Source organism: Falco rusticolus, chromosome 1 (genome assembly GCF_015220075.1).
Source record: "Falco rusticolus isolate bFalRus1 chromosome 1, bFalRus1.pri, whole genome shotgun sequence".
NCBI lineage: Eukaryota > Metazoa > Chordata > Aves > Falconiformes > Falconidae > Falco > Falco rusticolus.
In genome coordinates, this window is record NC_051187.1 from 730,869 (window position 1) to 748,882 (window position 18,014).

Genomic DNA, 18,014 nt, shown 5'->3' on the forward strand with positions numbered 1-18,014 from the left:
GGAAGCCTGTCAGCTCACACGCTTGCAAGTATGTCTCCTTTCCACTTCACTGTATTCATTGCCAATGAGCAAAAGGCATTTGGACCCACGTGAAAGCAAGCTGCTCTGCAGGTCCCCTTTCAAACCCAGCTGAGACACTGACTCACTCCACAACCTCAAGAAAGGCACCTCAGCCTCCCATACTTTCTTATTTCCAGATGTGCAAAGAGGACAGACGTTGCCAACCGATCCACCCCAGCACCTCTGCAGCAATGCCCAAGGAGCTCCAGGCTCCCAGCACCGCACGGCTGCAGCTGTACCACCTCCAGCTCAACCCCTCTCTGCGAGCTTGGTCTCAAACCTCACCACCAGCTCCCCTTTCTCTTCCGCAGTTGTATGAAAAAAGCAGATCAGTCATAAGAACTAATTATTCAGTGTACTTTCACCCTGTAAGACTGTAAATTAAAAGAGAACTCAAATAAATTAAGGAACTTCTCTCATGCCTTTTATTATCTCAATAACCTTCAGAGGGATTTATCTACCGTCAGCTGATCCATTTAAAAAATTGTGACGACAAACTAATTTAGTAAATGCATACACTTAAAAACCTTTATTTATACACTGAATGAGCAAATACGGCCCATGCTGGACGAGCTGCTTGAGACACTAATCTCATAGGGACACCTGCATCCCCCCTGAGCACCCAAACCCAGCCAGCACATGGCTCCAGCCCCACTCCTGCGCTCCTGTGCGGCTAGGGAGTCTGGGGATCCCTCTCCGGCGTCATGGCAAATGAGCTCAACCATCCCACCCAGGGCAGGAAAGAAGAAACCTGCTCTGCAGGACAGGGAGGCAAAGCATCAGCAACCATCAGCAGCACGGAGAGACGGGCTCCACCACTGGCAAACACAGTGTGCAGCCTGCCCGGCCATCCCACCGCCTGGGACATCAACACCTTAATTAAGGATGACATGTTCTAGTGATGGGAGATGGAGAAATAAGTGCAACTGGGAAAGAGGTCCTTTATTTTGAAAAGAGAGAAAAATCTCAGCCCTTGTCATAAAAGGACTGTAAGCTGGGAACATATGGAGCATGCATGACTGGCCAGGTCTGGGAAAGGAAAGCTGGAGGAGCCAGTTTTCCAAAAGAAGCATCACATGCAACAAAGGTCAGCATCCTAAAAATCATCCTCCCAGCCTGCATAGGTCCCTCTCACTCAGGAACAGTGGGAAGGGAATGGACGGGCACCGCAGCAGCCCTGCGGCTGAGCACAGGAGTACCCACGATCAACACCAGCCTCGCACTCCTGGCAGCGCTGCCTCATGCTGTGCAGGCTCCCGGCACAGATGTCCATCGGTGACAGCTCCTTCAGCACAACCAGCACTGCGACATCTGTCCCCACGCAGTCCCTAAACTGCTGGGAAGGAGTGAGAGCTGCGGCCGCCAGGCTAGGGGTTTCCCAGTCACATCCTGGTCCCTCTGTGCCCCTTTGGGTACCTGGCACTGGGCTCACGGCCACAGCAGCTCACCAGCCAGCTGGCCTGTGGGCTCCAGAGCTCCCCTCTTCAGTGCTCCAAAACCACCCCCTCAGCTCGCTACATGAAATTTGTGCCCATGGCAGGATCACACAGCCGTGCCCCAAAAGCAACTGCCTTAACCCTGGTAAAGGTTTACCTAATGCTGCAGCAAAGCGTTTGTGTGCCCTTGTGCCAAGGCTTTCTGTGGTGCTGAACAATCCCACAGATCACTTCAAAGGAAAGGGGTGAAAAAAAAACCCCACCCTTCTGTGTTTCCTATGAAATAACAAGCAGGGCCTCGCCACAGCTCCCCAGAGCCAAGAACCAGTTCCCAACGACTGGCCAGATCTGGGCAGCCCTGCCAGCCCCAACCCACTGCAATCATCCTTCCACAAAAATTATCAGCTCCAGGCTCTTTCTCCATCTATTATCCAGAAAAATAGCCTTAATTTCTTGCTTTGTGAGGCATTATCACGCCTCAACCATTTTAGCCTGAAACCAGGAAGCTCTTTGGGGAACAGAGTGCCTTCATCTCTGCTTGCACAACACCCAGCACAGCGAGGCCTCCAGACTGGCTGCAGCCTCTGGTACCGCTAGAATGCAAATAACACCAGGGCAGCGGAGTACACCCTCGACACACTGTGAGACACATCATGAGCCCCAGACACCCTGGAGAAGACTGGGCAGAATTAGCAGGCGAAAAAGAGCAAGGTATTCCCCAGCCTTGCAGCCTCCCACAGCACACAGCAACCTGCAGCCACCCTGGGCTGTGCCCCCCAGGACAGAAACCCAGGTGGCAAGAGCCACCCTGCCCGAGGCCAGGCTTCCATGGAGGCAGAGAGCAAGTTTCAAACCTTCATGAAAGGCAACCAAAAATAGTCTGTGTTGTTAATGTCATGCTTACTGGAGTGAAAAGCTGAGAAATCCCTGTTTCCCTGCTCTGCCCCCCACCCCCCGCCATCCCTCCGCCTGCGCACACACAGAGGCACTAACGAAGCAATCCCAGAGTTCTCGAGGCTGCTCCAGCCAGAGGGACAGCTCCGTGCCCCCAGCTCCTGCCAGCCTACTGCCCATCCCCACGCAGGGCCTGCCCAGCTCCTGGGCAGCACAGCTGCTCCCAGACCCCCATGCCACATTTGTTTACTTCAGACATCTGCCTTTAAGCGTGCGGACATGATGCTGTGTGCCGTGCAGCCTCCTGGCACATGCACCGACGGGGGACCACTGGCATAGGGGTGCTGGGTGATGGCACTGTGCATTTTGACACACGACAGAAATAAAGCAGGTGACTCCGAAAGGCCTTCTCCATCCATCCCTCCCCACACATGAGCCCCCCACGCTGGCACTACGAGCTCACCTTGCAATGAAATTCCTGAAGACAGGCTGGAATTCAGGAAAGGACAAGGCCAGGGAAAGCTGCCATGCTCGCCTGGCTCTGCCCGTTGGCAGCGGGGCCAAGCTCTGCGCCTGCGGCTTTGCCCGCTCCCCAAGGCCGGCCACCAAGCGGGAGCCTCTCCTCCGCCTCCTCCTCCCTCACCCTGTCAATCCAGACTCCATGTCACCCAACTTTTTCTTACAATTTACCTTCACCTGGAGGGCGTGATTTTAATTAGCCTGTTAACAACAGCACCTAATTAAGACATCCGTTAAGAATCTACAATGCAAACTTAACGAGAAGTTGGGGCAGCATCCTTCCACAAGCAAAGTACGCAGCCAACCCCAGCCTGAGGAGACGCTACGAACGGGCGGGCTCCGTTACCGGAGCCCAGCTCAGGCTCCCGAACCGGCACCACCCGCTGCAGCGAAACTTCATCCCGGGGCGCAGCGGAGCAGCGGCGCTGGGGAGGGGGCTGCCACCGGGCCCTCCACCCCGCACCCCGCTCCACCCCGCAGCGCCCGGAGCCACCAGCCTTTCCCCGCGATGCGCTCCGCCACCGCGGCTCCCGGTGGAAGCCCTCCGTTCCCCCTAGGGCCACCCCAGCAGAACTTCGCCCGCTCCCCCCCGCCCAGCGCCCCGGCGAGCTCCCCCGCAACCTCCCCGCTCCCCTCCCCGGTGCCACCGGGCGGGGGTGCCGCCGCCCCGGTAACTCACGCTCTCAGAGGTCCCCGCCGCGGAGGCGTAGGGCAGCCGCGGGTCCCCGCCCGCCGAACAGCATCTCCCGAGCAGCGGCGACCGGGGCAGCCCGGCGGCAGGAGGCGGCGCGGCAGCGGGCTGGGCTCGCCTCACCGGGCAGCCTCACACGCGGCTGCGCCCGCGCCGCCGCCGCCCCCGGAGCCGCCGCCGAGCGAGCGCGCCCGCCCCCGGCCGCCGCCGAGCGCCGCGGGGGGGGCACGTGCGACCGCCCCCGGCCCGCCCCGCCCCGCGGCTGCCGCCCCCCGCCTGATCCCCTCCCCCTTCCCTTCCCCCCCACCCGCCGTGGGGCTGGCGAGGCCCGGCGGGGACACCTGTGGGGCGGGGACCGGGGGGGTCTCCCGGGACCGGGTCCCACCTCCCGGCCCCGCGCTCCCCCGGCCCTGCTCCCTCGGCAGCGAGGGGCTCCCGGCCCGGCAGCGGGCTCGGCGGGCGCTCCCACCTCCGGGCCGGAAAGAAAGCCTTTTTTTAACATATTTTTCCCCCCCTCCCCGTTTCTGCCCCGAACACGAAGGTACCGCAGCCGTGGCCAAGCGGGGGTCGCTCCCGCCGGCCCTGGGCCTTCCCTCCGCCGCCCCTGCCTGGCCCCGCGGGTGAGTGAGGAGCGGAGCCCCCGCGCCTGGCGCCGCCCTGACCCCACCGCCGGGCCGTGGGCCGGGGGGATGCCCGGGCCCGGTGCAGCCGCCCCTCGGGACGGCAGCGAGGAAGAGAGTTTCTGCTCCTCCTGCAACTACTGGGAAAACCGAGGCAGTGCCGGCAGCCCCTGGGATGTAGGCTTGCAGCGTACCCCGGGTTCACTAAAGCGCTCTGCGTGTCTCGGCCTCTTACCCTTCCTTCTCTTTACATCTAATTTTAAGGCCCTCTGGGCAGTGGTTCGGGCATTCCCACAGCGGCTGGAAGCTGTAGTCCTTCCTTGAGCGTTATGCAAGAGCAGACCTCTGGCATTCCCAGCTCTCTCCCATTTTTCTGCTGTTTACCTCCCCCCCCAGGAAGCTGGCTGAACATGATGCATGCCCAGATTTTGCAAACCACAGGCTGTCAGAGGTCCTGTTGTTCTGCCCTTTCTCCTGAGCTCGCTAGCGGAGTGCCATCTCCCTGAAACAGCCAGGAGCGGTGGCCGCTCTGGCAGCACGGGTCCCTTGTACCAGGTGCGGCCGAGCTGAGCACACACACACACACCCCAGCCCAGGGGATGTTACACAGCACAGTGGCAGCAAACTGCTCCTTGCAGACCTCCCGGGTTACTGGACGGGGCTCAGCACCTTTGTTTGGCTCAAATGATTTATTTGTGGTTCCCAATAGTTAAGGCTGTGGTGAACCTCTGTAAGTTATAGCTCCTGAGAAATATCTGGAATACCTGCTGCCTGGTTAAGCTATCATTTCCTTCCTGTGAACTTAGCACACGGTCCATCTGTGAGACATTATCAGTATCCTGCAGAGTCCACGTGTGACCCCCTGAAAACAAGCACCGCTCCCCCCCTCCCCCTCCTAACAGTTTGTCTTTCCTCCCAAGGGCTTTGAGGAACGTTTTAGAGAAAATCATCAGAGCTGTACAGAGCTGTATCGTGAATGAGGACTCTAAAATGCACCAAACGCACCTCATACATCTTAACATCCATTTTGTATCATAAATGTACATTTTTAGCCCTCCAGGATGCAGCAAGCACCCAACCCCGAGCCTCACTGCTCTGTCAGAGAACCAGCCCCTGTTCTCACGACCTGCCAGACAAAGGCAGCACTCAGTCAGGATGGCTCCTTGCTATGCCCCGCTGTGCTGTTTTCTCACGGTTCATTGAGGCTGAACATGCTTCAGGCAGCAGATTTGGAGAACAAGGAACTGGGAAGACAGGAGAGCTCAGCTCTGCAAAATTTTCTCTGCATTTCAAGCCTCCGAGCCAGGTCCCTGTTGACACCTATTCCTAGAAATGCAAACTGGTACCTGCTCGGGAGATGCAGCCTTGCAAACCGGGAGGCATGCGCGTGCTAACCCAGCGGAGGAGAGGCGGTGATGCTCGGGATTGCTAGGCAACCTCGCGATGCCCAGCGGGAAGAGGCCAGATCCGAGCAGCATGCCCAGCTGGGGCAACACCAGGAGAGGAATCCACCAGAGGAATCTGCCTGTGGGTCTCCAGGAGGGCTAGCATCTGAAGCCGGCCATGGGAGAGGAGGAGGAGGAGAAGGAGGAGAAGCAGGCAGGGGGTAATGGCAGTGAACGCACAAAAGCAGCAGTGGAGGGAAGAGAAGCAGTCAGAAAAAGCACAAGTCAACAAACCCCTGCCTTTTTGCAAGGCTGTTACATGAACCAGAGGGAACAGCTATTAATCTGGAAAAAATATGTAGTTTTCTTTTTTTCGTAGCTTATTTCACAGTCTATTTGCCATTTAGGGCCTTCATTTGGAGGCAGTCATAGTTGTTAAGTTACTGCTGGTTGGGGTTTTTTTATCCTTAACAACGAGGTTTTCCTTCTCATAATCGTGGCTGGAAGAAAGAGATGACAAGACCTGTTGCAACTCCGTCTTGGGCTTTTCCTGAACGCAGATGCTGTAAACATGGAACACAGCAAAACCCCAGCACGTGGGATCCTCCCAGTCCCCAGGGCCAAGCGTGTCATCCCCATTATTCCCCCTGTGGAGCCCCAGCAAGGACAGTGCCAAGCAGCCAGTCCCTGATCTGCAGACCTCTGCTAGGCAACAGATGCCATTCAGTATCGGGAAAAGACATGAGACCAGGTGGCGGCAGCCCCTCCACGTCCACAACGGCTCCAGCTCTCAGGGGCCCTCGCCTCTGAGACGCCAAACAAGGTCCAGGCCCTCCCCATGACTCTGCCCAAAAAGGGGACATTTGCAGTGTGCTCAGCTCTGACCCAGCACCGGCAGCTCAAGCCTGGCTCTGCCAGGAGGTTCACCTGCACCTACTGGCACCCATCCTACCTGCGTGGGTGGGGGGCCGGCACGGAGCCCCCTGCCCACTGGAAAGCTGGGGGAATGGTGCCAGCTGGAGCTTTCCCCAGAGAGCTGCCAGAACACCGGGTACCTGCACCATCCTTGGCTGCAATGGAGACGGTGGGATGACATGGCAGGACCCAGATATTTTTTTTGGCAAGTGTCAGATGCCCTGACCCAAAAAACCCAAAGCGGAACGTGCAATACCCAGCCAGGAGCTGAATGCACGTCTGGTCATGAACACGCTCAGCCTGCAAAGCACTCTCCAGCACTGGAGAAAGGAGCAGGGAAAGCCAGGCTAATGTGCTCTGAAATAATGCTTTTTTAAATATAATTTACAATAGATGCTAAGCTATGCAACATAATGAGCAAATCTAAAATGCAATTGTCACTGCACATTAACAGCAAAATCCTGAACCTCTATTATACTAACAAACTTATTAGATCAGTGAACATTGCATTGCATCAGTCAATTACTAAAACAATGCCAAGATCAGTAGAACAATCTGGATATCCATTACAGGGGGAGAAGGAGTGAGGGCATGCAACCAGGGCTGCCTGAAGCACGGTGTGTTTTAAAACATTAAATGTATTTATGTCTTCAGTGTAATGCTTCACCTGTTGGGTGTTTTGCAGCCGTGTCCCCTGTTCCAGGAGATGGAGACTAAGGAGCCTGAAGCCATCTCTGTGCTCAGACCTCGAGTCCCTGCCTGGGAGCAGGAGGCTGAGGAGGGAAGCACCACTGGCCTCACTGCTGGGATTTCCCCAATGCCAAGCGATCAAGTCTGCAGCATTAGCTGTGCTCAATGTCAGGAGACACTGCAGAAAGGTAAGTCCTGTAAAAAGCAAAGGAGCCACCACAGTGGGTGCTGCCCAGCCGCTCAGACGCCTGGCTTCCCCCTCCCACGCATGGTGGGTCAGGCCCCATCCCTGCCTCCGCCTCCAGCTTGGTCCCCAGCTGCCCACCCCAAACACCTTCCCAAAGAATCCTTGGAGCAGAACTGTGAACAGCAAGTGGACACAAAATGGCCAGAATTCAGCCATCACGTCGCTGCCACTCTCCAAGGAGCCAGTGTTGGCCAGAGTCTACAGATCTGTGCCCGTGAGCAGAGCTAGCTCTGAGCTCATTCCTGGCTCCAGGACCACAGCCACCTGCTGCAGCACATATTTTCAGGGAAGGGCATTTGCTCCAACACAGTACAGGGCACGCAAAAGCTGGCAGGGGCTTCTCCCTGCAGCCTCCAGGCTCTTGCCTCCCCCTCTGACTCCATGAAATCCCATCAATGCTGATGCTACATCCTTACAGGACTGTTAAACGTGAAATCAGGTGAGCTTGAGTAAACCTGGAAAGATGTCCATGCAAACATCTACAGCAAAGTGTGCCTTGCACCTCAGTGAAGTGATTTGACACAGCACTAATTATGCAAATTAATCATCTTTAAATCAGGTACTTGTTTATTTATTTATTTTGCATTTTGCACAGCAACCAGGCAGGAGGAGCACTGGGAGACAAGAGCTGCTCTATTTCAGCTGAGGAGAAATATTTGGTAACGTGTTGCATGATCCAACTGCCCCACATTATTTTTCAGATTAAATTCTGAATTGATTTGCTGGTATCATACCGCTCATAGCTCTCAATATGTCATGGCAGCTAATGAACCATGCCAGGGACACATTCATAACCCGCTATTAGCTGCTTCCATCAGGGAGGGATTTCTTTTTTTTTTTTTTTTTTCCCTCTTTGCTCTGAGGTTCTAGAAGTTAAAAACCCAAACCAGCCCCCACAACCATCACCAGCAAACATTTCTACAGAGAGTCAAGCACCTGTGTGATTTCCATCCCTCCCTGCTTGGGAGCTGGCTCTCAAGTGGCCACAGAAAAGGCCCTGGACAAGTCACCCAAACCCCGCTGATTTTCCCCAGTCCCAGTTTGCCCAGAGCAGGTTCCTCCCTTTCCCCAGACCTTCACCCTCCAGGCACAGAAGCTCACACCATCTTCTGCACAAAGCTGCACCAACACGGTCTACAAAACCCGCCTCAAACCACGTCCCAGAGGGCAGCTGCCAGGAGCTGGACCGGAGAGGAAAGGGCTTCCACACGCCAGCCCACTCCTCCCCACTGCTGCAGCTGGAGCCGGGATCCTGCTCCAAAGGAGCTCCAGCACAGAGCGGGGAGGTGGCGGTAGGGACAGAAATGCAGTGGCCTCCGAGGGTCCGCTCTCCTGGGGCAGCAGCTGCAGTGTGTACACTGCGGGAAGGCAGTGCTTCAAACAGGAGCAGAGTTCCCCTTCGCTCCAAACACAGTGCTTCAGGATTGTGGAGACAACTCTATCAGGGGAACAAGAGCTAATTAAATTTACTGGGATCATTGAAGAGGAAATTATTTAATATTCTGCATGGAATTTAATATCTGAAAGCATGAATGGCCTTGTTTCATCAGAGATCTGTTCCTTCCCAACATTTGACTTTACTTTTCGCAGCCAGCCCTGCCACCAAGGAATGGGCAGGGATGAGGGAGGATGCTGCCTGCAAGGAACCGGAGCTGGATAGAAACAAATAGTGGGAGAGCAGAGCGTTGCTGGAGCCGTGACTGCATCCCCAGGTGCTCCCAACAGAGCAGCAGCTCCACGATCCAGAGGAGAGCAGCCTCCTGAGGGGCTATGCTGGCTCTTCCACAGGAGGATCCTCCCACTCCCATCCACAGCCACTTCCACGTGGGGCTGCCGCTCTGCCAGTGAGCACCCGCATCTGTGTGGGGCCTTCAGTTTACAACCTTACACATGATCCCATTTTAACTGCCTAAATGTTGCAACTTCTTAAATCCCCCCAGTTCGCACCTCCCTTCACAGAGGAGCCTGGGCTGGTCGCACCAGGATCCTGGGACAGGTGGACATTGCCACAGGGAACCTTCGCCTTGGCTGTGCATCCCTCTGGTGCTGCTTATACGAATCAGCCTCTCCACATCAAGCACCTTTTGCACTGCAGGAGGATCCCACCATTTCATTTTCACACGCTCCATGCTTGTGGCTCTTCAGTTTCTCCGGGTTGCAAAGACCTTTCTGGTTCCAAGGGCTGGCAGCCACCTCTGCACTCTCACCAGGCTGTGTCCCTGCACCAGCTGAGTGCCAGCCGGGATGTGGGATGGATTATGCCATCCGGATGCCACCAGGCCACCTTCCCACCCATGCAGGGTGGCGGCTGGGACACCGCAGCAATGATGCCCTCGGCACAGCGAGTTTCTCTGCTGCAGCTCAACCACGCTGCCTGCAGCCACTCATCCAGAACCACTCTGTGCTTGTCCCTACAACCCGACTCCTTCCTTGGATGGTTAATGATTTTCCAGAAGCAAAATATTGAACCCCACTTGCTACTGTTAAGAAAAATCCCGTGATTGCTTCCCAGATGGCTCGCCAGGCTGGCTGCCTGACCGGCAACTGACAGGGGCTGGGTGTCTGCTGGGATGGGCACGGCCTGTTTTGCCTCCCCCAGAGCTAGCAGCAGGGGGGACCTCTTCAGCCCCCCAGGCCTCACTTCAGGGTGGGCGACTCCATCTGCCCCAGCTCCCATCCAGCCAAGCCGTTGCCAGTAATCCACCTTCCCTCAGGACCAAACCCAGCTCCATGGAAGGTACCATTCAGCAGCCCTGGTGCTGTGGGTCTCTCCTGGGACTTTGCCCGCAGAGGTGGACTCAGCCCCACGGCAGAGCCAGCATCTCTTTTTGATGAAGCAGGAGTCACCAGGGCTGGCACAGAGCTGCACCAGCAACACCCCAGCACCACAGTCGCAGGGTCTCTGGCCTCCAGAGCAGAGCCCAGGGATGTACCAGCCTTGTACTGGAGACCCCAGAGCTCCTGCCCCTCTGGCTCCCTGTTTCCTTCTCCTCTTTGTGCCCTGATAATTTCTCTTTCTCTCTTACACACATGAAAGTGATTATAAGCAGCAATAATTTTGCTTCTGTATTTATGTCACCAATACCTTCAGCTAATTCCTGTAACTGCCAGCATGGAAGCACTAATACCTCTGCAAAAGACAAAGCAATTATTTCTAAACATAGCTCCATTTCCTTGCATTGTCACCATCCAAATCACCAAAACCCTGGTCCATTGTCAGCATCTTTGTCTAACTAGCAATGGGAGAAAAGATAATTTTTTTTCAAAAAAAACCCCATATCCAGTGGCATCAAGCAAGCAAAAAGTGTACCTGTACACTCGCCTTCCCCAGCCCTGCAGCACCCCAGCCCACACTTGCCAGAGTAAGTCAGTGTGGGGAGTGATACAAGTCCTGGCTCACAGCTGGAGGGAGGCACAGGAATTGGCCAGGGACAGCCCGGGATGGGGACATCGCCCTGAGGAGGGCTGAGACTCTCCAGTGCCTCAGTCAGGAGAGCTCTGGAGTTGCCCCTCACCTCACAGCACCCATCTCTGCAGCAAACGCCATCTAGGTGACAGGGACCCAGCTGGGCTCAGTGACCCCTTGAAATGGTGCCCATTTTCAGAGGAGGAACAAGGGAAACACTGAGCAGAGAGGCCAGGAGCTGGCTCTCCCACGGGCCCCAGGACATCAGCTCCTGTCCAGCTGCCCAACTTCTCAGGTTCTGCAGAGAAACTCCCTGCTCTTCCCCAGGTGACAAGAACATGCCACCACTTGATCCAGACGCAGGCACATTAGCAGTGCTCCCAGCGTCTCTGTCTGGATGGAGACACAGTGTCTGCCTCGGGACCCTCTGCAGCACCAGACCTTATTATCCTACGGGTCTGCTCTCAAGAAATTAAAACGAGTCATAAAATGACAAGTAAAGTGAAATAAGGAATGTAAAGAGCAGAAAGAATGTAATTTGCGTCATTAGCATATGTACAGCACTTGCAAAGTGCCTGTTCCCCACCGGGACAGCCCAGCCCCTGAGGAGGGGGGGTCCCACACCACCCCGAGATGAGGCAACAGCTCTTCTGCATGGGGGTCCTGGGGGTCCCCTGCCCCAGCCTGGGGGTGCTTCCCTGGCCCCCCTCTCACAGGTGCCCACTCTACGGAGTGGAGTTTAGGGCCCTTGAACAAGACGTGGTACCCCCAGCCCTGCAGATCCCTCCAGGGTTGCACAAAGCCCCCAGACCCACAGGGCCAGCCCCAGCTCCCAGCCAGGCACACCAGTCCCCCCAGCCTCTGACCCAGGACAGGGGGAGGGAGAAGCCACCTCAGAATTAATGAGCAGACACAGGCTCCTCACCAAGGGCTGAAATGAGCTGGTACCTGGAGGCAGCAGCACACCTGGGTGACCTACATATACGTCACTGATGGAATATTTAACGGGCTCTTTTCAATGGATCGTGCATAAAAAACCTCCAGGCACTTGCACGAAGCAAAATGTGCATAACAAAACCTCCTTCTCTGGAGACAAGCCCTGCTGCCCGGCCTCCGCTTTCAGGAAGGTTCAAGGGAACAGATGGAGGCTGAGCAGGGAAATACAGGAATGGTAGCTACACCACTGCACTTGGTTTTTGGCTGGATGCTCGTCAGCATTCCAAATGCTCACACAGCTCCCAGAGCCGGGACCCAACATCCAAGGGGCTTGCAGCCCTGGGCAGGGCACTGGGACCTTGCTTTGACTGTTTCCCATCCCAACAGGGAACCAGGAGGGACATTCTCCATGTCACCCATTGCCTGGGGCTGCCCATGCACCTCCTTCCCCAGCTGCTCCACGGGAAGGTGTCAGGGATGCTCCTGAGCCACCCACACCATGGCCCGGTCCCAGGTGATGGAGCCAGCTCCAGAGAGCAGGCAGCAGGCACTCCAGGGTGCAGTGATGCCATACTGGTGTGTTACACCCACAGCCCCCATCCCAATTCTGCTAGGATATCAGTCCCCATCCCATTTCTATTAGGATATCAGGCCCCCGGGGGGACCCTGACCAAGGGACACACCAGAGACAAGGGAGGCCAGCTTCCCATAAACTGCCCTTAAAAATGTTTTCATAACATTTCATATCCAACCTACAGTACCACCTCCAGTAATTAACAACTAAGTTTTAATTAAACATTGATTAGCAACTAATTAGTCTAATGATTAGTCACCTGAAGGAGACAAAGCAAAATACTGGGGCTGCCAAGACAGGAGCAGGAGAAGGCAAATGATGAAAGATGAGAGTCAGCTTAAATTCCTTCTCTGCTTCCCTCTGGGCCAAATGTTTTCTCTTATTTTGGTCCTTTACAAATGAAGCCTTCGATGTGACTTTTCCTAATTGTGGCAAGTCTGATAGAGTCTCAGGTGAGTGATGTGGAGGACACCAATTTTTTTAATCTTTCCCATCAGATCTCAGCCTGTTAATGCAGCTAAAGAGCATTTCCCTGCTAGAGGAGGCTCAGTCTCTGTTACTGTAACAAAGTCAGTGGGGACTTCTGTGCCTTCCATCCTGCAGCATCCTGATGAGAACACTGCAGAGCACAGGCAGCACATGGGCAGCAGCAGCGCTTCCCTCTGCCTGCAACAGCCTCATGCCCCTCAGACACCACCATGAACTTTACTTTGTTTCTCCCAAAGACCTGGCTTGTTATCTCCTGCCCGGTGGAGAGGTCTCCCAGCACTCTGCTCCCTGTTCCTGATGCAGCCAAGCCTGTCCCTGCACCACAATGAGCAGGGCTCTGTCAGACCAAGCTTATGAGGGGGGGGTGGGGGGTGGAATAGACCCTGGGCTCTGGGATGGAGGGAGAAAACATGCTGGCAGGTGAAGGCAGAGCCCTTGGCAGCAGCTGGCAGGGCACGATATGTCCAGGCTGGTTCCCGGCCCCCTCTCAAGGGATCTGGGCTGGAGACCTGCTCCCTTCTCCCTGCACACGGTCAAGTCCTGGTGCAAGCCCCTCGCCTGGCCAGGCACGTGCTGCTTCAGGTGCAAAGCTCCACAGGTTTGGCACAGGAGCTCATTACCTCTCCAGCAGCCCCAGTGCCTCTGCACAAGTTGCAGTCATGTTTCCAGGCTGGTGAGGACACACAGCACCGAACCCATCATGCAAGGCATCAAGTTCATGTCACACCAAAACACAGACTCATGGTACTCAGTCCTACACTGCGGTGGCTTTGCACTTACAACCAGCTGTAGAGTTGGGCCAGGTCCTGAAAAGCAGCTTCTCTACTTGCCAAGGGCTGCCCCGAAGCGGGTGTTTAACCCTGTCATCCTGGCCAGGCTCTCTGGGCCATGACTCCCTGGTGAAACCACATGGATGGGGCTCTGCTCCTGCTGCTGGCTGTGGGGAAGGCTGCCTGCCCCAGCACCTCCATGGCCCCAGGCATTTACCAGAGCGTTGCTGTTATAAGGATGTTTATTATTTTGCCATTCACTTATGCCTCAGAAAAATCACTTCTATCTGAGGGTTATGGAAGCACTTACAGCCAAGCACCCCCCAGCTCCCTCCCCAGGGGTAAGAGCTCCTAGCTCCTCTTGCCAAGCACCCTCAGGTGTGCCCGGCAGCTCTGCAGCATCACAAGCAGCCCCTTCCCCTCCCTTCTCCTACCCCAAGTTTCCTTCACCCTTCTGCAAGTTTGAGCCTTTTTGAGTCTTTTGGGGTTTTTCCCTTTTGTTTCCTTTCTCCCCATGCTCTTCCCAGGATCCTTTCTGGGATTTTACAGAAAGGTGAAACAATAATGCAGGTGTGTGTAAGGAGGTTGCAAATGGCACAAGGGTCAGGGCAGAGCCTGCACTGGGCCATGACCATCTCTTGGGAGAAGCTGGAGAGGGGTGGGAGGCCACTGCACCTGGGGAGCCCCAGGGCATCATCCCCACTGCTCAGGCATAATCAAATCTCCAAGGGAGGTAACTCAAAGGCAGAGGCTGGCCAGGCTGGTGGTGCACTCGGGTGGGACGGCTCAGCTGGGGAAGTGTGGTCAGAGGGACAAGTGTGATTCAGGAGGCACCCATCTGTCCCCGGGCAGCGCTGGGGCGGTCCAGCCTGGCCAGCAGGACCTGAGCGGGACCCGTGAGCGCTGGGGAGGTGTGGGACCCACAGCAGGGACAGGGAGGGTTAAACACCGTACCCTCATGCCCTGCCTCCCTGCATCCACTTGCAGAGCTGCCAGTATATTGATTGCTTCACACATCTCCTCAGACTTGGATCGTTACAAATCAATGGGGTTAGGTCAGGGAGAGAGGCAGCTGAGTGGATACTGATACCTTCCTCCTCTCACTGGGAATGGCACCCACTGGGAAGCCCCCACAGCTTCCCCAGCTCCTGTGCAGGTGCGTTCTGAGCATCCTTGGGTCTCTTCGCAAACGGGCTTCTTGATCCACCAGGAGAGGTAGAGAAGAGGCAGCAGCCAAGGACCTGGCAGCTGCCTTCTCCTGACAGGAGGGACAGGGCTGGGCTGCCTGCATGGACTGCTTCTGCTGAGCCTGGCCATCCTGCAGACCGGGAGACCTGGGAAAACCAGCTGCATCCAGATGACTAGCCATGGCAGGAAGAGTCCCCACCACCTGTATGCCCCCCCTGGTCTCCCTGTCCTGCCCACTCTCACCCAAACGATCCCAGACATACCTGGATCACACACGTGAGCTCCATCCAGCTGAATGCATGAGATCTGTTAGCAGCAGGGAGACAGCAGCTCTGTCTGTGGCTGTTTCACGCTTCTCTACAAAGCAATCTGCTACTTGGGCTCCTCTGTTCTTCCCTCTTATGCAACTGCACAAAACGTAGAGGAAAAAAATCCCCTAGATGCTAATTTATCTGAGGAGCTTGAGCAGGTTTGCGCAAGGCAGCAGTTTCAGCAGGAAAAAAATAAAAGGGAACAGCCATGTCTGAAATGCTGCTTCAGAAGCCTGCCCTCCCTCCCAGGGACTCCATCCCCCCTCCTCCAGCTCCCCACAGGGGTGCTGCCTCTGTCCCTGCCTCCCTCCCACTCTGCCTGCACCCTGGCTCCTCACTCTTTGAGCAAGGCTCTGGAGAAGCAAACTGGGGGTGGAGGGTGCAGTGGGATCACACATCAAACTGACCGCCTGCCCCGGGGTGTTAGGCACTTCTGAGCTGGCAATCCCCAGGGATGCACAAGGGAGAAGACCCCAGCAGTTTGGCCCCAACCTCAGCACCTCTCCCAGGCTGGGACTGGGCTGTCCACGGGAGCCCGGGCACTCGAGGGAGCTTGCCCATGAATTATCCCAGGCTCCACTGCTGTGGCAGGAGCAGAAGAGCTCGGGGCAGGCAGGCAGTCCATCCAGCCCCCCTGGACCCTTCCTCTGGCCTGGGGAGCACAGCCCAAGCCCACCAGCAGCACCACACAGCCAGGCTGCTCTCCTTTCATGGGGTCCTTTGGCAATTATAGGTTTAGTGGTGCAAAACATAGTTTAATAGCAGCCGTGGCTGGTGGGATCGATTTCTTGTTTTGTTTTAAGTGCAGCTAATCTAATAGATAATTTATTTAAATTGATAGGGCAAAGAGAAATTACATTTCTATCTTCTCCGAATAGATTTTACTGTGTCTGGTGACCCAGGCAAGCTGAAGAGCCAGGCTAAGGGCCCTAACATGCCCTGAAATAGCTGCCTTGATCAGCTTGTAATATTTTTCAATTCATTACTGCCATTTTAGCAAACAACTAGTATAGATTTTTTTGTTACAACAGCTCCTAATGTGTTAGTCACATGTAAGCTGGTACCTGCCTTAACTGCTTACAATAAAGCCTTCCCTCCAGAAAACTGACCCACCAAAACCAGCCCACCAGGAAGGGCCTGGGGGTCCCCAGCTAGTCAGGGAAAGGGGGCAAGGTGGCCCTCAGTGTGGGCAGCCCAGCCCAGCAGCTTGTCCTGCCACCAGAGCCCATTCTTGGCCAGAGGCTGCAATTAAAGCGTTTTTCTGGGGATGTGCGTTGCTGACACTTGGAGCTGATCGGCAGTTCACATGCCAGAGCAGCACTCTGCAGCTGAGCGCCGAGAGGAGGGAGCACGCCTGGGCTGCAAATTTTGATCTTATGCCTTCGGGAATCGTCTTTAGTGCTCTCTACGAGATCTCTAGCTGCACTGGAGCACACTGGCTCCCCCCCAACAGCTCCAGCAAAATCCTCGGAGGGTTTTCCCAGCGCAGAGGAAAAATGCTCAGGACAAGCAGGGAAGGAAGGGTTCATTTCCAGTCTGCAGCCCTCTCTCAGGAGGGGAATTTAAAGGTGTCAGGGGCATGGGCACAGGTTTCTGCCATGCCAGGACTGCTCCCGGTTGGGGCACTCACAGCACTGGGGTGTTTCTCTGCCAAAGCCACCGTGGGAATGCAGGTGGGCAGCAGGCGATGGGCAAGAGGTCAAACGGACAACAGCTTCTGTGGCTCACTGAAGCACTTTGTGCTCTGTCCAGGTTTTTCAAGCAGGCAATTAAAAAGGCACCATCTGAGCCCAGAGCGAAGGGCAGGAGCAGCAGCAGAAGGGGGGAACTGGCAAAGCCCAGGTGCCACGCAGGACGACCCTAGTGCTGCAGCAGGAAGGCAGTGCAGTGGGCTGGGCGCAAGAATACAGCGCTCACTTATCTATACGATAACACCCACTCCCCTGGCAGAAAGGCAATGTCTGACCTGCCCACCCCTCCATACTGTGCCCCCCCAAGGCAGAGCAAAGGCCATCATGCTGCACAGCCAGCACCCATAAAGCCAGCACCACGCTCCCACCCCTGCCGCACTCCCGCAGCCGCTGCCATAGCCTTTGCCTTTCACATCCCAGCTCTCCTCCCTGTGATAACTCCAATAAAGAGTAAATCGCTATTATTCTGTACCCAGCTCTTCTGATACATCCTGATGAGGACCTTCCCCTTGCCTCATCAAAGTCACCAGGTGGAGGGATGCATCCTGCAGGCACAGAGCCCCAGGTGAAGGGGCCAGGCTCTGGGGGGGGCCTCTGGATCCCCCAGGAAGCCCCACAAGCTGTATCTGTGACCCCAATAAGTGGTAATAAATAAAAGGTAGGCTGGTGGCAGGCACAGGAGGGAGTGGCAGGGCTGAGGCAGGTAGTTAAGCCCTTGGTTCCTCGGTGGGTAGAGCAGAGGAGTGCATGGCGGCTGCACTGCCCTCGCTGCTGCATCGCCAGCACTCCTGCAGAGTCCCCAGCCTCGCTCGGCCATTGGCTTCCTGTAAGAGTCAGCACCGTGCCAGATTTATAGCGGATGCTGCTCAGTATTTCATGCCTGCTGCAGGCAATCCCACCACTGCCACTGCGGCTGCACGGAAAGCACTTTGTAGATTTGATTATGCGATAAGGGGCATCAGAAATGTAACTTGTTGCCTATTTCCCAGAGTAATTAATTTCATCTGTATTGAACAAATGACATAATTTGAGGATTTCTGGGTTATGGATTAAGTAAAGACCAGATGAGAGCATCCTCATTGGCTCGGAGATTAATTAACAGTGTGAGGTGAAGCGAGCTCTCTCCTCTGCAGGATTGCCTTGTCGGTGCGTTTTTAATCCACCTGCCCAGCACCATGGCTGCCCCCGAGGT

The 18,014-nt window shown here is 55.7% G+C and overlaps 2 protein-coding genes across 15 annotated transcripts in view; one reads left to right on the forward strand and one right to left on the reverse strand.

Annotated features, from left to right (window-relative positions):
* The window catches only part of RBFOX3 (RNA binding fox-1 homolog 3), a 146,937-nt gene extending 143,126 nt beyond the window's left edge, over nucleotides 1–3,811 (reverse strand). For all 14 annotated transcript variants that reach the window (XM_037403382.1, XM_037403373.1, XM_037403328.1 and 11 more), the window contains exon 1: nucleotides 3,589–3,811. The gene's annotated coding sequence lies outside the window, so the exon portion shown is untranslated. The remainder of the gene's footprint in view (nucleotides 1–3,588) is intronic.
* A 1,972-nt stretch (nucleotides 3,812–5,783) lies between these two features.
* Nucleotides 5,784–18,014, forward strand: part of ENPP7 (ectonucleotide pyrophosphatase/phosphodiesterase 7) — a 35,208-nt gene continuing 22,977 nt past the window's right edge. The window contains exon 1 of the mRNA XM_037400205.1: nucleotides 5,784–5,826. Coding sequence (XP_037256102.1) covers nucleotides 5,784–5,826 — 43 coding nt within the window. The remainder of the gene's footprint in view (nucleotides 5,827–18,014) is intronic.